This window comes from Quercus suber, unplaced genomic scaffold (assembly GCF_002906115.3).
Source record: "Quercus suber isolate HL8 unplaced genomic scaffold, Cork oak 2.0 scaffold_95, whole genome shotgun sequence".
In the NCBI taxonomy this organism is placed as follows: Eukaryota; Viridiplantae; Streptophyta; class Magnoliopsida; order Fagales; family Fagaceae; genus Quercus; species Quercus suber.
The window spans coordinates 445,218-472,644 of NW_027069560.1; the positions used below are offsets into that span (position 1 = coordinate 445,218).

The 27,427-nt window shown below is 34.3% G+C and overlaps 2 protein-coding genes and 1 long non-coding RNA gene across 3 annotated transcripts in view; all 3 read right to left on the reverse strand.

The window, feature by feature from the left end:
- Positions 1-3,619, reverse strand: part of LOC111990512 (E3 ubiquitin-protein ligase ATL59) — a 7,333-nt gene extending 3,714 nt beyond the window's left edge. The window contains exons 1-2 of the mRNA XM_065774598.1: positions 3,260-3,619; positions 3,158-3,163 (exon numbers count right to left, since the gene is read on the reverse strand). Coding sequence (XP_065630670.1) covers positions 3,158-3,163; positions 3,260-3,619 — 366 coding nt within the window. The remainder of the gene's footprint in view (positions 1-3,157; positions 3,164-3,259) is intronic.
- Positions 3,620-14,727: 11,108 nt separating this feature from the next.
- Positions 14,728-15,747, reverse strand: LOC112011053 (uncharacterized). The gene is made up of 2 exons (XM_024043447.1): positions 14,932-15,747; positions 14,728-14,859 (listed from the first exon to the last, which is right to left on the reverse strand). Exons 1-2 carry the CDS (start codon positions 15,745-15,747, stop codon positions 14,728-14,730), a joined length of 948 nt encoding a protein of 315 aa, XP_023899215.1.
- A 3,191-nt stretch (positions 15,748-18,938) lies between these two features.
- On the reverse strand, positions 18,939-20,434 carry LOC136067999 (uncharacterized). The gene is made up of 3 exons (XR_010629397.1): positions 20,205-20,434; positions 20,051-20,095; positions 18,939-19,224 (listed from the first exon to the last, which is right to left on the reverse strand). It is a non-coding gene; the product is annotated as an uncharacterized LOC136067999 (long non-coding RNA).
- Between the last annotated feature and the right edge of the window lie 6,993 nt (positions 20,435-27,427).

Consider the following 27,427-nt stretch of genomic DNA (forward strand, 5'->3'; position numbering starts at 1 on the left):
TTTGAATAAAAAAAAAAAAAAAAAAAAAAAAAAAAAAAAAAAAAAAAAAAAAAAAAAAAACTATATTGATAAATATATGACACCACAGTCGCCTATGTGGCTGCCACATATAAGTTGCCACTATGTTCCTGCATCAGCATTGATCCTACACAATTCAACCAATCATCCCTTTTAATATGTTGTTGACACCCCCAATAACTTAAGAGAATATGTTTTACCTCACCCTACATGCATCTTATATAAATGTGGCAAACAGTTCAAGTCAATTGGTTTGACCTGGTTGAGTTCTGGTTAGAAATATATCATCCTACATGTTTGCAAATCCTATGATCCTTACCTAGTCTTTTGAGAATTAGGTCAACTTAGTATGACTTGTATTTTTTTCTCATACCAAAAAAATATAAATAAAAAAGAAACATCATTATTATGTCTTTGTCTTCATTTCAAAACAAATAAAAGAAATTTACATAGTCCAAAGTTCAATAATCTCTCACCACAAAAGAATGGGCAAAAAGAAAAAAGAAAAAAAGAGCTAGATGTCATGGATCCCATCAAGTTCTCAACCTTCTTAGGTGTATTTATTGTATAAAGTATGAAAAATAAAACATAATGTGCTACGTAAAGCAAAATAAGTAAATATTTAATATGAATTGGACACCAATATACTCAATGTTAGTAGTAGATCTAATAGTGGAACTATTCATACTTGAGAATTGCATCTCAAGTTGGATAATAATTTTGCTAGTATTTTTATCTACAACGCAAAATTTCATTAGAACTTTAGTATACAATGAAAACAGGTCAATAAAGAATTAAAATTTTATAACTATAACTGTTTTATAGATGGATTACATAATACAAATCCATTTATTAACATACTTCAAGTGCAAAATAAAGTTTCCATATTATTTGGCAAAAGAAAAAGATTGATATTTAGAAAAAAAAAAAATTTATCTCCAATGCTAAAAGTTGATTAAGAAGCAACCATAGTTTTAAAAATACTAAAGAGATAGAGCTCCATTAAAGAGAGCTTACAAAATTGATTTTATTTCTCTTTCAACAGTTTTTTGCATAGTTACTAAATCTAGATAGTTCGATTGATAACCCCATGAAGCAATACCTAAATTGGTCCAGTTGTTTATTTAACTAGACCACTTAAGTGTACAAACTATTTCTGGAACCGAACTTCAATTAATGGAAAAACCATAATTTCCACTTTGGATAATTGGATGGGTAAAAAATGTTATTTGAACTATTCAATGAACATGAAATCAATTCCAAAATGCATTAGAGTTGCGAAAATCAAACCATCGAATTAAAAGATCAAGCACATCAAATTTTAACAATTAATATACATTATTGCAAATTAGGGTTTAAACTATCTGACTATGATTAATTAATTGATTTGTCATTGAACTGATAAAATAGAATTAATATATGTCATATCTCATTCATTTAAAGTTTACTACAAGTGTGTATTTAAAGTTTTATTGAATAATACTTAAAGATAATTATGGTTTTTCAATTTTATGCAGTCATCTTCGAAAAAGGGGGAGAGATTAAATTAAAAAATCCATAAATTTGTTGGGGAACTATCAAGTATCAAATCATTCAGTGGCTTATAAATGTTTTAAAAATAAAAAATTATCCTCAAACAAATTAATATATATATATATATATATAGAGAGAGAGAGAGAGAGAGAGAGAGTTAGAATCATGTAAAATTCACAATTGGAGGAAAAAGAATCAACTGGTCAAAGCCTAAAGGAAGTGCCGATTTGCACTTCCCTCTTGAAATAAGTGCCAAGAAGTACTCCTTAGAGAGACGAGGGTAGTTAGTTTGGGGGAAAATAATGCTCCAGGGAGCCAATTGTGCATTTAAGAATTTGCCTTAATCCTCTCTAGTCTCAAACTAATCCTCCTTGGATTACATTTTGATAGGTTGAACCGGGGGATCATGTGATGATTTCCAAGTAAGGCACATGTTTCACAATCTTTTCACTGTTTGTTGCACGTTTGGGGTTTCCTAGCTAGGCCATCTTCAAGGCTGTTTGTGTTTTAGGCATTTTATGTTGCACTTGGTCAGCCACAAATTTCTTATAGGACAAAGTTTAATTACAAACTAATTTATAATTAATGGCTACAATTGCACACAATATATTCTTATTGGATGTGAATATTAACAAAAGACAAAATTTAGTTACAAAATTGGTTGTAGCCTAAAACTACAACCTTACTCAATATTTTTTTATTAGAGATGAATTTTGACAAACCTACCATTGGATTGCCTTTTCTTCTTTATATCCTCTATGCTTGCAAAATTTCTAGAAAATTAAAGATCAATAACTATGTCATTAATAAATTGTTTAAATTGCAAGTTTTTGTAACTTAAAATTGTGCATAAAATATAAACGTATAGATCATATAGTAAATAATATCTGATTTATGCAAAATTTGACATGTATATTAAAAGCATAAAGAATATACAATTTAACAATTAAATTTTTAAAATATATAATAATATTTATTTTATTGAATAAGGTTGTAATCTTAAGTTACAATCAATTTTGTAACTAAATTTTGTCATTTGACAAATTTGCCATTAGATTACATTTTTTTTTCTTATATATTTCATATTTGCAAAATTTTCAAAAGATTAATAATCAATAGATTACTTTTTTTTTCTTACAAGAAATATTAAAATTTCAAGTTTTTAAAATCGAAAATTATATAATAATAAAAAAAAAAGTTTATGGACAACAGAAGGCCTAAACATGAAGTCCACCGAAAAAGAGTTATGAACAACTTTTTTTGGGTAGAAAAGGGTACATTTATTAAAAATCAAACACAAACAATGCAAAGTATAAGATACATAGAACCTTAAGCATTAGCTAAACGCTTTTAAGTGTGCTTCTTTTGGCCAAAAGATTCGCACAATTGTTCCTTTCACGGTAAGTGTGCTTGATATAAACAACTACCTTTTTTAAAAGACTGATAGTTGAAAGTTGCTATTGTCCATTTTTTGAGATAAACCCTTTCTTGTTTAAAGGAACAAAAACTCTTTTACGTTTATCGATATCAATCAAGTCATGACCAACAATGCAAGACATCAATTTAGTAACAGAGAAAATCCAACCTACCTAACCAAACCACATACATGAATCTGTACAAAATTAAATTTATAATAGATTTAAATAACTCTAAATTACAAAACATGCGTTAATGAGACCCCAATGTTTCCCTTTTTTTCAGGTCAAACACGTTGCTCCTCCAAAAGCACCGCCTTGGCCAGAGGCGAGTCCCGACACACCGGACACGTAGCATGCAGCAGTAACCACGAGTCGACACATTCAACATGAAAGAGATGACCACAAGAAGGTAAAAACCGCAACACATCGGTGTCTTTATAATCCGCCAAGCATATTGAGCAGCATGATGTGGTAGAGTTGCCCATGCCTTTGTGGAGCTTTGCTTGGCTGTAGATGAGTTTTGGGTAGTTTTCTAAAGTGGCTTTGTCGAGGCCTAGTTCGATGTTGATTGCATCTTGTTGTGCTGTTGTGAAGGTGTCAATTTGGTTGGATGGCGCGACAGTACAATAGCGAAGCAATGCTCCAATCATGATCAAGACAAGCAGGAAAACCAAGAGTATAATGGGATATGTAAACACACCTAGATTATTTGAAGACATTATTAGAATCTAAAATGAAATGGAAGAGTGTGGATTGTATTTGGGGTTGAGAAAGGACAATGCGTGAGAGACTTTGGTGGTGTTGTTAATTTAATGAAGGAAACACTTCTGTCGTTTTGGGATGTATCCGGTGAATGTTTATGTTTGCAGCTTTTTAGTATGTGTATTTCAAATTGCCATATGGGGATTGTTAATTGGTCTTATAATATTGCTTAAGTGCAAAATGCTCCCCTACTTGTACTAAAATTCAAAATCTCAATCAGATTAATAATTATAATTATTATTTTTTAAATTATGGAAATAGACAAAGTCGTCATTGTGATGATTAGTTTTTTATTTTTTCGAAGGCAAGAGGCAAGGGTGACACGCGCTCTTGTACAGTTGTACGGCTCCCTCTATTATTTTTCTTAAAAACTTTTTCCAACATTTTTAAAAATTTTACTAAATTCTATAAGAGCATCTCCAATAAGTTTTTTAAAGCTAATTTTGGAGAGTAAACAAAGAGAGTCAATACCGTACTGGATGTTGTACCGGTTTGATCAGCAGTATGATATATTTCGGATACCGGTCAATACCGGTGTAGGCAAAGCTTAAATAGCGATAATAAAATATATATATATATATATATTACATACTTGATTATTTATTTAAAATTATTTATAAATCTATATAAGAATCCTTAAATTTATAATAGCATATTTCTCTAAATTAATTGCTTATTTTTAATATAATTAATTGTTGCTCAAATATCAACCCAATAATGTAAGTTGACATACTAGATTGTAATAATAATAAAAAGATAAAAAGATGATATTAATTATTTAAAAAAAATATATATATATATATAATTGCTTACCAAATGTGAGTGGCAGCCAGCCTAAAAGTCAAACTATATTGGAAATTTGAACTCATTAGAGTTCACATGGGTGTGCCAGCCTAGAAGTCAAGCTATATTGGAAATTTGAACTTATTAGAGTTCACGTGGGTTTCTTACTTTTTCTCTTCAAAAAAAAAAAAAAAGAGTTCATGTGGGTGTGTCAGAACTCACATAAAACAACTAAACAAGAGCCACACACACAAAGCTAAAACAGAAAGCACAAAAGAGAGTTCAGTCTCGATCAAAATTGAAGAAGAAGAAGAAAAATAAGAAGAAGAAGAAGCAGCTGGATGTCTTCTCCAGTTTTTCAAACACAGAGTAAATCAACAAATTATTTCTCTCTAATAGCTTCAGCCTTCACTTGTTCCACCTCTTTCTCTCCCTTTCTCACTTTTTCTCATCTTCTTCTTCCTTTTCTTTTTCTTTTTTCTTCTTGTTTGTACCGGTCCGAAACATCTTTACCAGCCGAAACAGCTAGATTTCACTGGTACAGCCGGTATTTTTTTGGGTACGAAACAAGGGGTGTGCTTGTATCAGTGTACTGGTCGGAACGATATATACCGGCCAGTATGGTACGAAATTGACTTCCTTAGAGTAAACAAACAAAAAAACCTATGACAGCCTTTCTAACTCTAAAGTTTTTTTAGGGTTGTTACAGTAGCTCTCTTTAAGAAGAGAACACTGTAACAATTACTGTAATAACTATAAACATTATTATCACTTAAAATAATCACCCGGTTGAATAAAAAATGATTTTTTCCTCTTTCCTCCATTTCTCTTTCTTCTTCACTCTCTTTCTCCCTTCTTTATCTCAACAGCTACAAAACACAAAACACAATCCAAACACAAAAACAATTTTTCTCATAAACCAAATGAAATGAGAGAAAAAAATAAAAAATAAAATAAAAAGAAAAGAGAGAGACCCATATGGTTTTTGTTCTCCACCGGCTCTCTCTCTTTCTCTCTCTCAAATGAAATTTTTCACATTATGAACTTTGGTTTGTCATGGTTAGTGGAGTTGTAAAATTATGCAAGAGGTATGTGGTGAGAAATTAACTATGTATTGTTAGGAGTACAAAAACTAGAAAAACGAGAACAAAAGTGAAGATAGAAAGAGGAGAAAGAGAAAGAGAGAGAGTTGCTGGGTGTTCTGGAGTGAAGTAGAAAAAAAAAAGTGAAAAAGTTGAAGATAAAGAGGAGAGTGGGTTTACGTGTGTGAAGGAGAGAAAACAAGAGAAAAAAAAAAGAAAAAAAATAAAAAAGAAGAAAGAAGAAAGAAGAAATGTATGAATGAAAAAAATAAAGAGAAAAAGGAAAAATAAAATAAAGAATAAGAAATCTAAATTGAGAAATGTTACCACAATATTTTCACAATCTTTTCACAATAAATTGTAAGTGACGAATTGTTATTAACTAATATTGGTGAGTAAAAAAATCATTTCAATAGTGGGTTCAAATTAAAATTAGTAACAACTTACCACATAGGATTCTTTTGTGAAATTATTGCAAAAATGTTGTAAAGGTAACACTTCTCATTAAAATTAGATGATCTTATAATTCAGTATATGGTTGTAACAAGTGCTCAATGATATTTGTTAAAAAAACATTATTGGAAAATTAAAAAATATTTCCGTTGGAAGATTAAAAAATATGGATATTGAGAATTTAAAAAATATAACCATTATGAATGGATGAAGGAAGATTAAAAAAAGAATTAAGAAATAATATTTTAATGGGATAGAAAAAAGAAAGAAAGTTTGTTGGAAAGTGTATTTGAAAAAGTAAGTAGATATAAGGTAAAAATCACCGTTCATACTCTAGATAGTACAAAAATTAGGAAAGATTGCTGGAAATGCTCTAAGTTGGTCTTAGAAATTGAAGTAGTGCTAAGTGGTTTTACCAAATTATATCAATATTTTGGATTTTTTTTTTTTTTTAAAGACAGAGACAATAATTTATTTATTCTTATTAATTTGTTGGATAAAATAACAATAAGTTTTTTAACAAGACATGCAACATATATTTAAGTTTCAATTGATAGAGACAATAACTTATGTGTTCTTATCAATTTTTTTAGATAAAGTAAATGATGATGCATAGAAAATCAGTAGGCTGAATGCTTCGGGCTTCAGTAATCTGGAAGGCCTGAAAATGAAAACAAACAATCAAAGGTATCGGGGCTCATGGGCTAAGAACCCTCTAATGCTTAAGTTAGTTTCTCTCTCAAATTCTAGAATTCCAACTTTTTGGGAGTTGTCTCAAAACTTTCCTTTACTTGTTGTGAATGACTATTTATATAGTGTGTTCTTGGAGCGGTTACTTATCTTGTAACTTCCCCTATATTTGAGGAGGTCAGAGGGTTCAAAGTTAACCTTCTACAGCCGTTGTAGGAGTTAGAATAACCGTCGTTGGAAGTTAAGTATCAAGTAGGAAGTTATGGTGACAAACTAGGATTCTACTCATGCCTTGGAAATAATGACATGTGGTCCAATTTTATTGGCTTTTGTAAATAAATTTCGACAGAGTTTTCCAAGTGCTGGGGGTCATCCAGGCATTTGCCTTATGGATGACCCACATTCCTTTGGATGACCATCTTGTTAAGTACAAAGCCTTCTTGCCTTCTTGGGTTGGACGAGCCTCATAGACGAATAGGAGTTAAAGTTTTCAGTTCACCATCAGTTGCCCCCTTATCCAAGGGTTGTCCAGAGCACCGAGAAATTTACAGCTGTTTTTTGGACATGCCTTTACATTGGTTGTTTAAACGTCGTGCTACATGTCATGACCTTATAGGTGATTGGTCACATCGATTTGTCTCTTCAAGGAATATGCCACGTGTCATTTTCTGATTGGTTGTATCATTTCAAATGCTAGATTCCACGACCTATAAATAGTAGAATTCCTTTCCTACTGATAGGCCAAAAACGTATTGACCCATTGTGATTAAATTAATTGATTAATTAGCCAAGTTATTAATTAATTAAATTAACATGCAAAGCGTGTGGTAGCACAAACAAATCACCAATTAAACTAAGAATGCAGTGGAAAATAAATTGACACAATGATTTGTTTACAAATGGGGAAAACCTTCATGGTAAAAACCCCACCTAGTGATTTTAAGGTCACCACTCCCGAAATTCCATTATTATCACAATAAGCGGTTACAAGTAAAGGAATCAAGTACCTTATACCAACCTACAGTTGAACCCTTACCCCAATACCCAACTGGACTTGTTCTATAGTGACAATTTCTCATTTTGATGCACGGCTCCCAGTACGTGACTAACCAATTACGTGGATCCCAGTACGCAACTTCAATCACCAACTAGAGAAGGTTGTTGGTTGCAAAGTTTTTCAGTTCATCCACACGACGAAGATCAAGAAGATGCTTGGTCATAAAACCCTATGGTGCACATACACAGCAACTTCTTCAGAAGAGATGAACTAGGGCAAAACTCTGTCTCTGGTCACCATTTGCTTGAACAAACTTTGTTCAACACTTGTGGAACTTATGAACACTTTGACGGCTCTTAAAATAATCATTTTATATGTCTAGGGTTAGGAGAAAAAAAGGCCCAAAAACACATTTACAGATCCTAAGAAAATCATATCAAAATTCTGAAATTCTTAAACCTCGACAGATAGAAGTTGTCGAGCAGCTGTCAAGCAGGTGTTGAGCACATGGGCTGAGACAGCTTTCTTAAGTTTGATAGATGCAGCTATCGAGCCAGCTGTCGAGTTTTAATAAATTTGCACTATTCAACTTGTTTCTTGGACAAACTTGAATGACTTTAACACTTGATCTTGAAACCTTATTTCTTGAAGTATTAAAAACACCTAGATCTATCCAAATACAAGTAAAGTGCGTTTTGTCAAAGGATTAGCCAATTACATAAAAGAATGATATATATTCTTAACAAGTGAAACACATATGTGCTAACACCTACCCTTTACATTTCTGAAATTTTCTTCCTTGACATTTGTCATCTAGCTCCTCGTCTTGAAGTCTTTCTCTGTTTATAGTCTTCCTTCATCTAGATCTAGGTACTCTCTTCATCTTCGTCTTTAGGTTTTAAGTTTTCTTCAAAAATGTCTGAAGTTGTTGTTTCCTTGTCTAGCAATAGTATTGATAAGGTCATAGATGAGTTCCATGACATAACTAGTTACAGTTCTAGTAGTAGTGGTAGGAGTACTGGTATCAGTGGGGGGAACACTACGGAGGAGGAATACACATCCAGCGTCCCTGGAGTTCCATTAGAAGTTCTTCAGGAATAGCTCAGGACGAGGGCAACTTCTAGGTCCTAAGCTGGCACCTCGACGAGTGTTCCTTCAACCCTTTTAGATGAGATAGAGACAGTGTATAGTTGTGCTATAGGTATCCCTTCTAAAACAGATGAAAGGAGACTAACTATACTTAGGAGTTGGTACCAAATTCCAAACGACCTTAACCCTAGGTTAATTGTTCATGGGGAGTGGTATTGTAACCCTCATTTTCAAATAGGTGTCTATGAGGCTTATCTTTTAGGGGGACTCAGGTTACCTTTTAATACTTTTGCTAGGGAATTGCTTACGAGATTATGTTTAGGAGTATGTCAGTCTAATCCCAACGTATGGAGATTGGTCATCTCTGTGCAAGTTTTATAGAGGGAGGTATTTGAAGGGGACCATCCTCTTACTGTGGACAAGTTCCTTTTCTGCTACAAACCCTCAAAGATTAAATAATCCCCTAGCTTTTACCAATTTACAACTAGGGGCCAAGATTGTAGATTAATTAAGTCATTGGTAACGTTTGACAGAAACTGGAATACGAAGTTTTTCTTTATCCCTGGTTTCTGGTTCGGACACTCTATTGAGGTTGGCAGGGATACTTTTGCCCCATATATTGTAGAACTAGGTAATCTTTGTTCTGAAGGTATTTTTTTTTAATTGCTTTTGTCTTTTGCTTATAATTGTCTAACCTTTTTCTCTCTTTCTTTTTGTAGCTATTGGACAACCTTCTTTAAGCAAATTTCACCATGACCACGTCCACAGAGCTCATCTACACATTGATAGGAGTTTCCATTCATTGGTGACCCTTCAACGCCTTGCTACGTGGGGACTTGGTCCTGAACCATCTGTTGAAGCCATTGCTCATGAGTTCACTGTTTGCAGATGTGAGTTTTCTTTTCACTTAGAAATTACTTAAGTACTATTTGAGTTAGGCTCTTTTCTAATATTTTATGATTTTCTTTTATGAATGGCAACCATGAAGGAAAATAAGGGCAAGGAAGTAGTGGACGAGGCAACTAGACCAGAGGCCCAATCTCAACCTCATCCTTTTGTTGGAGATAAAAGAAAAAGCTTGTCCAAGGCACTTGATCTAGGGAATCTTCCTAGTCGTCGAGGAAGCAAAAAGGCAAAGCATAGGTTGTCCAAGGCTGGGGTCGACAAACCTGGCCTTCCTAATCCTCCATCTCAACAGATGCCAGTCCAAATTTTTGATCTAGACTAATCTGTGCCCTTTGAGGTTATTTCGTCCAAGGTCACTGCTACTGCCTCATCCCAGCCTCCTTAAAGGATTCCTATGAAATTTATTGAAAATGAGGACCTGACTTGGGAACATTTTGAGAAGGCTGTGTCTGGTGAGGACATAGTTGTATGCTATGACATGTCTTTGAAAGACTTTGAACGTTCTCGTCTTGATCATCTTCATAAGGAAAATGACAAGCTGAGCGCCCTTCTTAAGAAAGCCAAAGAAGACGTTGTTATGGACTTCAAAACTTCCAAACAGTATACTGATCTTCTAGACGCGAATTATGCTACTAGCTTTGAAGATTTTCTCATGAACGCCATGGATAACTTCCCTGAAGTGGACTTCAGCTCCATCAAGCTCAACCTTGGTGCTGCTACAAGCTCTCTTCTCCAGATGAGCTCTGAAGACATTAATATTGAAGATGATGCCACCAATCAGCCTGCCCAGGATGACCTCAACGTTGGAAATGACCCTCTTCAATGAAAATATCAAAATTTTAATATTTTAGTTTTTCTTTTTTTTGTAAGGTCCGTTGTTTTAGACCATTTGAAATTTATCAAAGTACATTTTAATTGTCCATAATATTTAGGATGAGCTTCCAATAGTTGCCTTTTAGGCTTTTACTTTATAAGGGTTTTTGGACTGTGGTTGTCTACCCTTTTCTAAACTTTTGTGAATAAATGTTTATTTCTTTTACTTTTGATTTACTATTGAACATGCTATTATATGGACAAATCTTTCTTTATTTACATCATCCATATTATACTGGTTTTTTAGTGTGGTCTGTCCACCCATTGAGGCATTTATCTTGTCCATGTTAATGTAAATTTCTTATGTTCAATATTCTTACCATTCTACATATTTTTTACAAGTATAACTTGTCTTACGAATGACAAATTTTTTTACCAACGTTACTCATCTAGAGATTTGGTAGCTGTTTCTTGCTCTTCGTCCATAGGCTAGACGTTTCCCGCACTTGCTCGTCCAAGTATTTGATTGTTATATCTGGATATTTATCCATGGATTTTGAATGTTGTTGCGTGCATGCATTTTTTCGTACATTTCTTAGACGAATACGCTTCAGGCCCTATTCGTCCATTTGTTTAGACGGATATACCTTAGGCTTACTTTTTCTTTGCTTTATCCTTATTTCGTGGAAAGCTTGTAGACGTTACGTCCCTGCGTCCAAAGACTATTCGTCTTGAGCCTTTAGCTTTCATGTGGACAAAATTATGGAAAGTAGATTCGTGCATCACATGTATTAGAAATTCAAACTTCATATACATAACATAAACACCACTCATAAGCATGGCACATGCTTAGAAGCTAGTGCCTTAGGGAATTAAAAATACATATACAGATAGACTAAGTACATAACTTCGTCCATCATAAACTTGTCCTTAGACAGTGCATAAGTTAGAGTCTAATGCACTTTTTAGGAAATTAAAATATTCAAAACACACAACAGTAGTAGTAAACATAAGTAAACATGAGGGGAACACTTCTACTTCATCCATGATGTTGTTCATCTTGGTGGACCCTTTATTGGTAGTATTTCCTCGAGTGATCAACGTTCCAAGGATGCTCCAGCTTTCGTCCATCTAGGGCTTCTAGGTAGTATAATCCCTGCATTTTGCAATTAACAACCCTGTAGGGTCCTTCCCAATTAGGTCCCAGTTTCCCATGGGTTGGGTTTTTGGTTGCCAAAGAGACCCTTTTTAGGACAAAGTCCCCAATGTTGAAACGCTTGAGTTTCACCATTGCATCATACTGCCTAGCCATAAGATTTTTGTATCTTGTTATTCTTTGCTTCGCATCCATCCTTACCTTGTCAATGAGATCAAGGTTAAGTCGAAGTTGTTCTTCATTCTCCTTGTGTTGATATTTCATTACCTTGTGGTTGGCCATATGCACTTTTGCAGGTATGACTGCTTCGCTTCCATAGGCTAATTTGAAAGGGGTTTCCCCTGTGGGGGTCCTCACAATTGTCTTGTAAGCCCATAGAACACCTGGTAGCTCATCTGACCATACTCCCTTTGCCCCCTCAAGCTGAGTCTTGATGATTTTCAACAAGGATCGATTTGCCACTTCTGCTTGACCATTTACTTGTAGGTGGGAGGGTGAGGAGTAATGATTCTTGATTCCAAAGTGTTCACAGAAGTCTTTGAAAGGCATATTGTCAAATTGTTGTTCATTGTCTAATATCAATAGCCTAGGCACCCTAAACCTACACACAATGTTTTTCCAAACAAAGTTCTTAACATTTTGTTATGTGATTTTTTCTAAGGGTTTAACTTCCACCCATTTAGTGAAATAATCGATCCTTACTACCAAAAACTTTATCTACCTAGTTCCGAGTGGAAAGGGACATAAGATATCCAATCCCCATTGCTCAAAGGGTTATGGGGCCATCATCGAGGTGAGATACTCTGACGGTTATCTAGGGACATTGTTAAAGCGTTGGCACTGGTCACACACCTTGACATAAGCCTTAGCATCTGCTTGAATAGTTGGCCAGTAGTAACCTACACAGACGACCTTATGGACTAGTGCTCTTGCTCCTGAGTGGTTTTCACATGCTTCTTCATGAACCTCTCTTAGCACATAGTTCGACTCATCTGGGGCTAAACACCTTAAGTAGGGCTGAGAAAAATCTCGTTTATACAACACCTTGTCTATGAGGACATACTTGACAGCTCTGATCCTCAACTTTCTGGTCTCGTCCTTGTCCTCTAGAAGCCTTCCATCCTTGAGATAGATGACTATTGGAGTCATCCAATTTTCTTCTTATTCAATTTGCTGTATCTCTGAAAGATCTATACTCGGCATATATTGGACTTTATCACACTCGTCCATAACTCCCCCTGCCGAAGTTGCTTTCGCCAAAGCATCTACTTCCATGTTTTCCTCCCTCGGGAGTTGACCAAAACTGGTCTCTTTGAATTTCTTGACAAGATGCCTTACCTTGTTTAGATACGTCTTGATCTGATCTTCTTTAGCTTCACACATTCCATTCACTTGATTGATGATTAAATGAGAATCCCCTTGGATGATTACTGTCTCTGCCCTTAAGAACTTAGCCAATTCTAATCCTTTAAGGCAGAGCTTCATATTCAGATTCATTGTTGGTGGTTTGGTATTGTAGACAAGCTATGTATTTCAACTTGTCTCTTTTCGGGGGTTTGAGTATAACTCTAATTCCTTCTACATATAATGTGGACGAGCCATCCACATTGACGACCCACCTCTGTACTTCGTCCACCTCGTCTAGTTCACCTTGATTGGGACTGAACTTTGCAATGAAGTCCGCTAATAGTTGTGCCTTTATCACGTTTCTTGGTTGGTACCTGACATTAAACTCATTAAGTTCTATAGCCCATTGGATTAGCCTTCCTGTGGCTTCCAACTTGTTCATTGCCTTCTTCAATGGATGATCTATCAAGATATTGATGACATGAGCTTGAAAGTAATGCCTTAACTTTCTAGAAGTCGTGACCAAAGCGAAGGCCAGCTTTTCTATTGTGGTATCGTCCTTCTACCCCCCTCTTAGTGCTCGGTTTGTGTAATAAACCTGCTTCTGAATCTTCCCTTCTTCTCTAATCAGTGCTAAGCTTACTACATGCGAGGACACCGCTAAATACAAGTATAATTCCTCACCTAGTATAGACGGGCTCTGCAAAGGAGCTGTTGTGAGGTAGGCCTTAAGGTCTTAAAAGGCCTTTTGACACTCGTTCGTCCATTCAAATGCCTTCTTAAGAACCTTAAAAAATGGCAAGCACTTGTCAGTAGCTTTAGAGACGAACCTGTTAAGGATAGCAACTCATCTGATGAGGGATTGGACTTCCTTGATGTTCTTTGGGGTTCCATATTCAGTATTGCCTAAATTTTATTGGGGTTTGCTTCAATTCCTCTGTGAGAAACCATGAACCCAAGAAATTTACCAAACGAGACTCCGAAAGCACACTTGCTCAGATTTAACTTCATGTTGTACTATCTAAGCATGTCAAAGGTTTCCAAAATGTCGTCTAGATGCTTTTCCCCATCCAAACTTTTTACCAACATATCATTTACATAGACTTCTACATTCAACCCGATCTGTGGACAAAAAATATGGTTAACCAGCCTCTAATAAGTTGCCACCACGTTCTTCAAACTAAAGGGCATCACCTTGTAGCAAAACAAACCTTGGCTGGTAATGAATGATGTCTTTTCTTGATCTACCTCACCCATCCTAATTTAATTGTAACTCAAGAAAGCATCCATGAAACTTAGCAATTTATGACCCGTAGTTGAGTCCACTAGCTGGTCAATGCGTGGTAATGGTTAGCTATCCTTGGGGCAAGCCTTGTTTAAATTGGTGAAGTCCACATACATTATCCACTTGCCATTAGCCTTCCTGACCATCACCACATTAGCCAACCAATCAGGGTAATAAACTTCTTGAATAAATTTTGCCGTGGTTAACTTCTAAACCTCTTCCTTGATTGCATTATCTCGTTTAGGAGCAAAGACTCTTTTCTTTTGACAGACGGGCTTGGAAGAAGGGTATACATTTAGACGATGGGTGATGACACTAGGGTCGATACTTGGCATGTCTTCATGACTCCATGCAAATACATCAATGCTCTTCTTCAAGAATTGGACAAGGTCTTGCTACGTCTTCCTTTCCATAACTGCTCCAACCCTTGTATATTTCTCAGGGTTATTCTCGTCCAAAAGAATGTCTTCCAGTGCTTCGGTGGGCTCTGCCATAACCCTCCTCTCCTCAATGCTCATTGTCTGAACCTGTTTGTCCATAGCCAACATGGCCAAATAATAGTCTCTTGTTGCTAATTGATCTCCTTACACTTTCCCTACCTCATACTCCGTAGGGAATTTGACTGATAGGTGATAGATAGATGTTACTGTCTTCCAACTGTTTAAAGTTGGCCGTCCAATGATGGCGTTGTATGACGGCAAACAGTCCACAACAAGGAAGTTTACTTCTTTAGTTATTTGTTGTGGATATGCGCCCGCCACCGTAAGTAACGTAATGGTACCCGCAGGCTGCACTTTTATCTTTCCAAATCCTACCAAGGGTGAATGCACTGGACGAATTTGATCCCGTCCAAGCCTCATTTGTTGGAAAGTAGGGTAATATAAGATGTCTGCCGAGCTCCCATTGTCTACCAATACCCTTTTGGTTGTATAATCAACAATAAGCAAAGTAATGACGATCATGTCATCATGTGGGTGGTGAACCCTTTCAGCATCTTCGTGTGTGAATGTAATGGCTTGCTCGTCCATGGTCCTCGTCCTCGGGGATAGTCCTGAAAGTTGGACGTTTTGCACTATCTTCAGGTACGTCTTCCTTGACTTGGAAGATTGTCCTATCGAGGTCCCTCCTATGATAACTCTTATTTCTCCAAGTAGGGGTCTTGACGGCTCTTCTAGCCTTGCCTTCAACGTCTCACCTTTGTGATCTCGTCCAAAGAAATTTCTCAATTTTCCTTGCCTGATGAGATTTTCTATCTGCTGCTTTAAATCAAAACACTCGTCCATGTCATGCCCATAGTCTCTGTGGAAGCGGCAATACTTGTTCCTATTGCACTTGTTGGCATCTCCCTTCATTTTTTCCAGCCACTTCAAGGAAGGATCATCCTTGATCTGTATGAGAACTTGTTCAAGCGGCATGTTCAAGGGTGTATATTGCTGACTCCATGCCGAAGAGCTTGCCTTTTTATTATCTCGATCTTTCTTCTCTCCCGTCTGTGCCTTCTTTTAACGAGGACCCTACTCAGGATGGCACGAAAGATTGCTTTCATTCGTTCAGGTTTCTTCCTCTTCTTAGCTGTAATTGCGTCCTTTGCATTCATGAAGCTTTGGGTTGGATGGACGAGTTCAGCCATAGTTTGAGGTTCTTGTTCATAAAGCTTATGGATGAATAGATCGGAATTTACTCCATTGTGGAAGGCTGCCAGTAACAACTTGTCATCTATCTTGTCCATTGTCAGGGCCGCCCCTGTTGAAACGTGTAATGAAGGACCCCAAGCTTTCATTTTCCCCTTGCTCTATCATTACAGGCTGGATGAGAAACATTTATGCCTTTGTCCTCTAATAAAATTTTTGACAAACAGTTTACTCAATTCTTCGAAAAAACTCACAGTATTCAGAGGTATCTTGCTGAACCATACCCGTGCTGGCCTTTTGAGGGTAGTAGGGAAGGCCCTACACATAATCTCATTTAGAACCTCTTGAAGGTGCATCATAGTCTTGAAAGTAGCAATATGATCGAAAGGGTCACGCATTCCATCATACGAGTCCAAGGAAGGCATCTTGAACTTCAGAGACAAGGGGTGACCGTTGATGGAAGGCGTGAAAGGGAAGTCTGTTCGATGAACCAAATCCTCTACAGGATTCGCCCTTCTTATGCTCTCTCTCATCTCGTCCATGACCTTCCTTATCTGATCCATCTCCCTCACCAAGTGTGGTACCCTTCGTGAAGCAGTACCCTTTAACTGATTTTCGGGCTCAGCATTTCCTCCATCTTCTTGACTTTAGGCTTGTCCTTCTGTGTATCTTTCATAGTGTTGCCCCTTTAAACAGATCTCCCTAGCCAACTCTTGATTCTGACAGGTTAATTCTGCTATGGTTGTTGCCATGGATTGTATATGTTGGATGGAAGGCGATTGCATGACAAGCGCTGATTGTCGATCACGGTGGGAATTACTAGAGGCATCCCTACTCTCCTGACGGCTTAGGATTTTTTAATCGTAATTTTCGAGTCGATTATTTTAGGATAATCTTATTTATGCAAGGATTAGAAAAAAAAAATTAACTTTTGAGTTCAAATCACCAACTTCATTAATAAATAAGGAATTGTAAAAAAATAATTAGAAAAGTTTTTATTGATAATTTTAGTTAGAGATATTATATATAGTGTGCGTTTGGATATCGCTTATTCTGTTGAAAATAATAAAAAAATCATTTTTCGGTTACTGTTCACTTTTAAAATTACTGTTCATTTGCCTATTTGCATTGTTCATGTCCCATGAACAGTGCAAAAGGTGCTGAGCTAAAAAAATAAAAAAAAAATAAAAAAAAGCTGAAACGCAAAACGCGTAAAACGAGGACATGAGATGTGCAAAAAAAACAGACCTATAAACAAAAATATAGAAAAATATGCATTTTATATAATAATAATCATTCATTTATTTAGAAATGAGTTCTAAAATTATGTAATAAAAACTCATTTAGTTATTATTTCTCAAAAAATATATATAAAGAAAATTCATAATTAAAATTATGCAACGCACGAAACTTTGGAAAATTATTGAGTAGTCCGGGACTACAAGGTCAACAAGCTGACCTTGTAATCCCCGCCAATAGAAAAGAACCACGTCATTAAACATAGCTGAGATCAGCTTACTTGCCACGTCATCTCAACACAACTCCACACTTAACAGCCGTTAGCCTCGTTATGTTAACCCTCCTTGCAAATTCAAATTTTAATTTGAAAATTGGGCGGGTTGGTGAAGGTAAAACTAAAAACTGAAGAAACTTTTCATTTTCGTCAATCTTTTATCTCTCTCTGTTCATCATCACCACCATTGCAACGTTGGCAACATTTCTGCACTTGCAAGGTGCCAACTTTATTCCCTCTTTTAGTGGCACAAAGAGTGTTTGTTGAAATGCTTCATAGAGATCCTTTTTTTTTCCAAACTTCTTATGGCTTTGTGTTCTGATTATTAGGGGTTGTGGGTTCATGTTAGTGTGGTGCTGACAGACTCATTCAGAGTAAGCCTATTCTCCATGCCTATTAGTGTTTTGTATTGGGTGCAAGTTGTAATTATGAGTGGTTAGGAGGAAAATTTTAGTTTGGAAGCGTTTTGTGTTGGGTGCAAGTTGTAATTATGAGTGGCTAGGAGGAAAATTTTAGTTTGGAAGCAAAAGAGGCATATGGGTAGCTCTGTAATTAGGTGGAAGGCCTTTTATAAAGAAGAAAATTCATTTCTAGCATGGCATAAGGACATCACGACCTGGGTCCTGGCCCTCCTGGGTGCAAAGTTGCTATTGCTCTAGGCCACCTTTCGGCATATTTTGGTATATCCTATGTCACTATGAAACCTGCTTATTGGTATTGACCAAAGTTTAAATTTTTTACTTTGTGTTTCTGTTCTTACAAACAAACTAGTTCTTATACTAATTTCTGTTTTTTTAAAAAGAAAAGGGAGCTAGTTATCTAACTTATTCTTGTCATCTGTGGCATTAAATTGAAGAATTATGTTCCCCTAGCTGTAATGCTTAAGTGTGAACCATTGTTCATTATGCAGGACAGGTAAGTTTGATATTTTATTCTGCTGTGTTGTTTATGATTTGTGTGAGCTGTTGTTAAAGTATCTTAACTTTATGCACTTTTTTTTTTTTTTCTCAGGTTCAATATAAATTCCTAGTTTTTAAGTAGAGATATCTGATTGAGTTATTAGATTATTTTATGTTCAATTATCTTATCATTGTAATTCGGTTGATAATCAACTTTGTAACAAACATTGTTCTGAGAGCTCAATAAATCTATCTGAACAAAAAATATTTGTTTTTTCCTCTTTTATACAAACTTATTTTACAAGTTATTGGAAAACTGTTCTGAGAGCTCAATAAATCTTTTAACAATAAAATATCATAAATTATCTCATATGAGCAGTCTAGTATGAAACTAATAATTGGCCTTATGTCTACTTGTGAAAATAAACTCTCAATACCATTCCCAACAATGAAACACATTTTTGCACGACTTTGGATTAGGCCTCTTTGATTATCAGGTGTGTTGAAACAATGGCACAACTAAATAGCAATTTTGTTTTACAAATTAAAGATAATTAAAAAAATATTCCACCAAATACCTTCAAGAAATTGAATTAGAATTAGGTCCTAATACATTACAAGACTGTTTAGACTATCCTTTCGAGTTTAAGCACATAAAATTAGTACATAACTTTCAATTGGCCCCAACTGAAAATGATTACAAAGAAAACAAATGTAATAGTCACATGACAATATTATGTAGGCTTTAAGTCTCAACTCTCATGTAATAATAATTTTTGCTTGTCTTGTTAACTTCTCTGGATTCTTGGTTCTTGAATAGACTATGGACGGTAGCATGATATCTATTCTCTACAAACATTTAAAACATCACATTAGCATTTAAAAATGGAATAAAAATGATGGTATTAAGCCTCACAACAGTCATTCTAATTATTTTGTATTGATTCATCACAGCGAAAAACAAATATCAAGTAGCTCACACAACTCCAGATTTAACTTATACCAGAACGTAGTTGCATGATATTGATATCCTCAAATATTGCAGGTTTTATAAAAATTATTTGGTTTCGAGCATACAATGGTTCACACCAAAGCATTAAAGCTAAGGACATAATTCTGTAATATAATGCCACAAAGGACAAAAATAACTAGCTCACTTTTCATTTTAAAAAAAAAAAATTAGTAGAACTGGTTTCTTTGCAAGAACAGAAACACAAAGTGAAAATTTAAAATTTGGTCAATACCAATAAGCAGGTTTCATAGTGACATAGGATATACCAAAATATGCCAAAGGGTGGCTTAGAGCAAATTTATTTTAGAACCTATTATCATCAAAATGAACCCAAAAAATGGTTGAACAATATGAAACCTTAGTGCACATCAACTCTCTACCTCTATAAATACTAGTGCTGTGTAATGAAAATGATGTACACCACAAAGAGAAAAATAGAAAAAAAAAGAAAAGAAAAAAGCAACTCTGTACCCAGGCCGTGATATCCTTATGCCATGCTAGAAATTAAATTCCTTCTTTATAAAAGTCTTCCACCTAACTACGAAGCTACCCGTATGCCTCTTTTGCTTCCAAACTAAAATTTTCATCCTAGCCACTCATAATTACAACTTGCACCGAACAGAAACCACTAACACCACTAACAGGCATGGAGAATGGGCTTACTCTGAATGAGTCTGTCAGCACCACACTAACATGAACCCACAACCCCTAATAATCAGAACACAAAGCCATAAGAAGTTTGGAAAAAAAAGGGATCTCTATGAAGCATTTCAACAAACACTCTCTGTGCCACTAAAAGAGGGAATAAAGTTGGTACCTTGCAAGTGCAGAAATGTTGCCAACGTTGCAATGGTGGTGATGATGAACAAAGTGAAATAAAAGATTGAGGAAAATGAAAAGCTTCTTCAGTTTTTACTTTTTAGTTTTACCTTCACCAACCCGCCCAATTTTCAAATTAAAATTTGAATTTGCACGAAGGGTTAACGCAACGGGGCTAACGGCTGTTAAGTGTGGAGCTGTGTTGAGATGATGTGGCAAGTAAGCTGATCTCAACTATGTTTAATGACGTGGTCCTTTGACCTTGTAGTCCTAGACCACTCAATAATTTCCCCAAAACTTTTAGTACTAGTGATTTATTTATGGATGCAATTAGTAAACAAAGGGTTCCAAACTAAAAGTTTCCTCCTAGCCACTTGATAAGGGGAATTTTTAATTGAAAAAATAAAATTTGATCTCCGAAGACCCGTCAGCTCTATTATGCATACTGAAGATAGTAAGCTGAAGGTAGTAAGCTGAAGGTAGTAAGCTAAAGATTGTAAGCTGAAAGTAGTAAGCTGAAGGGTAAGCTGAAGATAGTAAGCTGAAGGTAGTAAGCTGAAGATAGTAAGCTGAAGGTAGTAAGCTGAAGCGTAAGCTGAAGGTAGTAAGCTGAAGGTAGTAAGCTGAAGGGTAAGCTGAAGATAGTAAGCTGAAGGTAGTAAGCTGAAGGGTAAGCTGAAGATAGTAAGCTGAATGTAGTAAGCCGAAGGGTAAGCTAAAGATAGTAAGCTGAAGGTAGTAAGCTGAAGGGTAAGCTGAAGGCAGTAAACTGAAGATAATAAAGCTGACGACCCTAAAGCTGACGACCCTAACAAGGTCGTAGGCAAAGCTAACGACCTTAACGAAGTCGTAGGCAAAGCTGACGACCCTAACGAGGTCGAATGCAAAGCTGACGACCCTAAAGCTGACGACCTTAACGAGGTCGTAGGCAAAGCTGACGACCCTAATGAGGGAGTAGGCAAAACTGACGGCTCTAAAGCTGACGGGTCCAATGTATTCTTGACTTGATCACCACGCATGAATGATAAAAAGATGACTTGCTTTCCACGTTCAATATTATAGTCCTATAAGGAAAGGATTTCGCAATCTACGCTCATAAGGATTCCTATAAGGAAAAGACTTCTACTCCAAGGAAGAGAGGTCCATCCTCTACTACTATAAAAACCCCAATATCCTCACAAGCCAAGGTACGCATAATTGACCCCGCTCTAGCACTTTAGAGTTGTGAGAAGTTCTAACTTGACCTTCGGAGGGTATTTGGCTGGCTCCACACCGGTGCTCTCTGTTAGGTCCCCTTTTCTTTGTGCAGGTGTCGTTTCGAGGGTACGAGCATTGTGCAACTCACTGTTGAAATTTTCGGCATCATCACCACTCATCATTTTATTGGATGGACTAAACAAGTGTGACAAATTTATGTGCCCCTTAATGAAAAATATAAATGAAGATGATGCTAATGCAAATGGAATAGAACTTCAGGGGATTAAATCTAAATTCTAAAATTTTAGAATGTAAAATCTAAACACTCCTAAACTTTTGAGTACTTTTAGTCTCTACAACGTCAAATGAGCAATTTTAATTCCTTAAATTTAAGGAAAAAAAAAAGCTCCATTGGTTCTCCAGTCTTGCTTTGTTTAGAAAGAAAACATATTTTTAATGATGTAAAATGTAATCTGGTGCAAAGTGTAATATGGAGTACTTTCCCCAAATAAAAATATCACACTTATAACACTTTGCACCCTTTAGTTTCATTGTTAAATTAGACGAAAAATAATAACACATGACTTGCAAATAATTTTTCTTAGATGGAACAAAAAAAGACAAAAACACCCATCTTCACAATCAATTAAAACAAAAACTTTTTTTCTCTCTCTCCCTCACGCATCATTGATAAAACGCAAATATTTTTTAACCTAATAACTTCAAAATGGTGACTGCATCATATACAAAATGGTGGAGACTACACAATATACCAGGTGCAAACTCAAATCAGTTTGATAAAATAATACAGATACTTATACCCAGGTAACAAAAAACTCACACTATAATTGTAGCTTTTTACCGCTGTTCCTATTTGAGTAAAACTGCAACTTTCATTAAAAAGCCAGTAAAGATACAAAGCTTCCACTATAGGTGAGAGAAATCTTCAACCCAAATAAAAATAAAAATGAAATAAGCTTTTGTTTTTAATAGTTTGTGAACAGATTTTTTTTTTTTTTTATTTGTTTTAAAGCAATGTGCCACCTAAGCAATAATCATGTATAAATCATGCGCTATTAATTTCTGTCTAACTTAACAGTAAAACTAATATTGGGGTGCAAAGTGTAATAAGTGTGATAGCTGGTTTAGAGTGCAAAATGTGCATTCGAATAATTTATGATGTAAAGTGTAATTTGGTGTATAGTTTAAGGTAATAAAGTTTAATTTTCTCCTTTTTTTTAATCAAAAAACTATTTAGTGGATTTGCCCAACCCAATCCCAATTTTGGGATCTAGTCCAATCTTGGACCCTACTTACCTAGGTTCAAAAAATAAAACTTTTTCAAATACACTTTCCATTACGATCCATATTTTTTTTTTTTTTCTCATTTCCATTTAAATATTCTTTCTTTAATCATTCCCAATATCTATATTTTTCAAATTTTCCCATAGTTATATTTATATTTTAGCACTAGAAATGCAACAACAAATTCTAAGTCCACAAGATTTGCACATAACTAGAATACTGACAAATACAATGAATTTTTTTTTTTGACTTATTTCCGATACTTTTTTAACTGTATATATTCTTTTGTTTTAAATATATAATGACAAGTGGTAGTGAGTTTTAATTTTTACATTTTATTTAGTTAGTGAGTGACGTGGCAGTCTCTCAATAAAATAAAAGGAGATTCCAGTTAAAAAAGCATTGAAGGTAAGCCAATTTTTTCTTTTTTTTTTTACTATATTACAATGAAATACATCATTCAATTATCTTGCAAACCAGCGATATACTTTCATTTTTGTAGATCTCATATGACATTATTGTTGAGTGGTTCTAAGAACACTATAAACTATATACTACATTTTTCTATATATATATATATAACTATATTACATTAGTTTTATAAATTAATGTGTCATCGATCATTAAAAGAAACTTTGAAATTATTTTACTATGTTGTCAAACGCCATCAACCACATTTTTGTTACATTAATTCGTAAACATTTTGTAATAAAATATATAGTAGTTTTAACATTTTCCTTATTTCTTTTCATACACACTGAAAGTAAATCTTGTGCATTGATTTCTCACTACTTGATGATCATATTAACGTTTGGGAAAAGTTAAATTTTTTTTTTTTTTTTTTTTACATTTTTTTATATTTCCTATGAAAGTGATATTAAAATTTTCTTAAAATAATCTATTAACAAATACCTTATAGACACCTATTAATTAGACCATTTACTTTTTATAGCTAATAACAAGAGTGATGTTTATTATATACACTCTAATCACGAGTGCTGTTATTTCGAGGTGTGTGTGCAAATTGTGTGAATTAATTTATGTGCAACAACATTTACCCTGTCATGAATATCCCTAGAAAAATTCTACTCCGAAAACAAATGGTGCAAAACTAAATTAAACTTATTCAGTTCTCAAATACTCCCTCCGTCCCACTTTGTTTGTCCTCTATTCTATTTTGAGATGTTCCAAAATATTGTCCTATTTCTAAAAATAAAAGTCTTTAATTTACTAATGTTCCTATTATACCCATATTAATTTACTAATTTAATTTTTTGATAAATTTATTTAAGGGTAATTTTGTAAATTTATACATTTTAAAAAAGTAAACAAGACAATAAATAATATTTTCTTAAAAATTTTGATTTTTCAAACAAAACAAACAAAGTAAGACAGATGGAGTATATAGACATGGTCAACCCAATAACCAATTACGTCCATATAGACACGATCAACACAATTATTTCCTTAACAATAACTCTGATGAGCAGCATGAGGCATGAGCTATGTTTGATTATACTTTCTTAAAAAATAAACATCTAATAAGAAAAGCGGTGGTCCTTTTGGTGGTGCAGTCTGACTTCGACGCCTGAGCGTGTGGGAATGAGCGCCTTGCAAGATGTAATAGATAGTTTATCGTAAAGACCATAAAACCAAAAGGAACTTTATTTATCAATCAAACTGTGTCTTACAAAAGTGAACCCAAGATTCTTAAATAGAGTTCCAAGAAGGTGTTGTGTAAGCTAGAAAGCTATATGCTATATTTGGGTTCTCCTGACATGGTTATTACTGACATGATTCTCAATGTAGTTAATTTATTTCTTTTAATGTTGGGTAACTTTATAAAAAGAAGGGCCACTTAAGTTAGTTTTTGTAGGAATTTAATTAGATTAAAATAATATGATTTCTAACCAAAAAAAAAAAATTATTATAATAATGACATAGAAATGTGAGATTTCAAAATTTTATAGCATAATGTTAAAAAAAAAGTTAACAATATATATATATATAATGGATGATCAACAGATGGAAGAATGAGATAGGACAATGAAGACTATATAAAAGGAGCGAGTAAAGTAAAAGGGGGGGGGGGGAGAAAGAAGAAAAGGCCTTCTCGGCCATGGGCCGAGGAGCATCCCCCAGTTGTAAATAGTTCTAAATATTTTTTTAAAAGAAAAGAGTTCATGCTTCGTGAACGCCGGCCAGCGCCTAAACCTTCGATCTACTCTCTACAAATTTATTGTTTGGGTTTGTTGGGCTAAAAACTCATTCATAATCTGGGTCCAATCCAAGTTGAGTCCCCACAATATATATAACTATATTACATTAGTTTTATAAATTAATGTGTCATCAATCATTAAAAGAAACTTTGAAATTATTTTACTATGTTGTCAAATGCCATCAACCACATTTTTGTTACATTAATTTGTAAACATTTTGTAATAAAATATATAGTAGTTTTAACATTTTCCTTATTTCTTTTCATACACACTGAAAGTAAATCTTGTGCATTGATTTCTCACTACTTGATGACTGTCATATTAACATTTGGGAAAATTTATTTTATTTTATTTTTTTTACATTTTTTTTATATTTCTTATGAAAGTGATATTAAAATTTTCTTAAAATAATCTATTAACAAATGCCTTATAGACACCTGTTAATTAGACTATTTACTTTTTATAGCTAATAACAAGAGTGATGTTTATTAAATACACTCTAATCACGAGTGCTGTTATTTCGAGGTGTGTGTGCAAATTGTGTGAATTAATTTATGTGCAACAACATTTACCCTGTTATGAATATCCCAAGAAAAATTCTGCTCCGAAAACAAATGGTGCAAAACTAAATTAAACTTATTCAGTTCTCAAATACTTATTCTGCCTCACTTTGTTTGTCCTCTATTCTATTTTGAGATGTTCCAAAATATTGTCCTATTTCTAAAAATAAAAGTCTTTAATTTACTAATGTTTCTATTATACCCCTATTAATTTACTAATTCAATTTTTTGATAAATTTATTTAAGGGTAGTTTTGTAAACTTATACATTTTTAAAAGGTAAACAAGACAATAAACGATATTTTCTTAAAAAGTTTGACTTTTCAAATAGAACAAACAAAGTGAGACGGAGAGAGTATATAGATATGGTCAACCCAATAACCAATTACGTCCATATAGACATGATCAACACAATTATTTCTTTAACAATAACTCTGATGAGCAGCATGAGGCATGAGCTATGTTTGATTATACTTTATCTTCAAAAATAAACATCTAATAAGAAAAGCGGTGGTCCTTTTGGTGGTGCAGTTTGACTTCGACGCCTGAGCGTGTAGGAATGAGCGCCTTGCAAGATGCAATAGATATTTCATGGTAAAGACCATAAAACCAAAAGGAACTTTATTTATCAATCAAACTCTGTCTTACAAAAGTGAACCCAAGATTCTTAAATAGAGTTCCAAGAAGGTGTTGTGTAAGCTAGAAAGCTAGATGCTATATTTGGGTTCTCCTGACATGGTTATTACTGACATGATTCTCAATGTAGTTAATTTATTTCTTTTAATGTTGGGTAACTTTATAAAAAGAAGGGCCACTTAAGTTAGTTTTTGTAGGAATTTAATTAGATTAAAATAATATGATTTGTAACCAAAAAAAAAAAAATTATTATAATAATGACATAGAAATGTGAGATTTCAAAAGTTTATAACATAATGTTAACAAAAAGTTAACAATATATATATAACAGAAAGTAAATAAATTTATCAAATATGAGATGGATTGATGAATTTACAATATTATATTATAGTATTCGTTATATGTGAGAATTTATTGATTGGGACATGCAGATGTGATGAAATATTTTATTAGAAATCACATGTGAAAGGTTATTAGGAAGTTTACCTTTTAAAAATGATTTTACTAATGTGTACCCTAAGGGCACACATTAGTTTCTATTTTTGAAAAAAAAAATTTCGAGAATTGAAAAAGTAAAGACAGTTTTTTCAATTTTCAAAAAAATATTTATAAAAATAGAAAGTTTAATATGTGCCCTAAGAGTACACATTAACAAGACCCTTTTAGAAAAGTGATATTACATTCTTCTCGTTTGACTGCAATTTGAATTAACCTTCTTTTATTTATTTTAATGGAAACCTAATCCAGATCTCCAAATATGAAGACTCCAAACAATTTTAAAGGACACTGATAACATTCAATACAAAAGTAGACTTTATGCTAAAATTATAAGACTTAGTAAAAAGTTATTAAAAAGTTCTAACTAAGGAATATAAGAAAAACTAATGGGTTTTTCATGCACCTGTAAATAGTGTTTTTGTCGAGCACCTTGTTTGCTATTTGTTTATTGTTTTAGTACCTTTTTTTTTTTTTTTTTAGTAATTTTAGCCAACCGGGTTTTTAAACGGGGCGGGTCTCGGGTCGAGTCTCGGGTTTTTTTGATAAAAACCGGACCCGCTTCGGTTTTTTTTTTAAAAACTCATACCCGACCCTATTTCTAATCGGACCGGGTAAAACTCAACTCATTAGGGTCGGGCCGGGCCGAGTACCCGCGGGTCGGGCAAAAATTGCCATCCTAATGGCTGACAAAAAAATGCCAACAGAGGGATGAGATCAAATAAAATAGGAGTAAAAGACAAAACAAATCATTTCAGCCAGCTTGTATATTAAGGTAAAAAAGTTAAGAAGGTGCTGGACAAGTCGGTC

What these genes read in the sequence shown, in the direction of transcription:
- LOC112011053 (XM_024043447.1), bottom strand. Translation starts at nt 15,747, where the DNA reads ATGCCGCTTGAACAAGTTCTCATACAGATCAAGGATGATCCTTCCTTG. An exon ending in AATTCCCTACGGAGTATGAG is followed by an intron (nt 14,860 to 14,931) that starts GTAGGGAAAGTG and finishes ATGGACAAACAG; the next exon opens with GTTCAGACAATGAGCATTGA.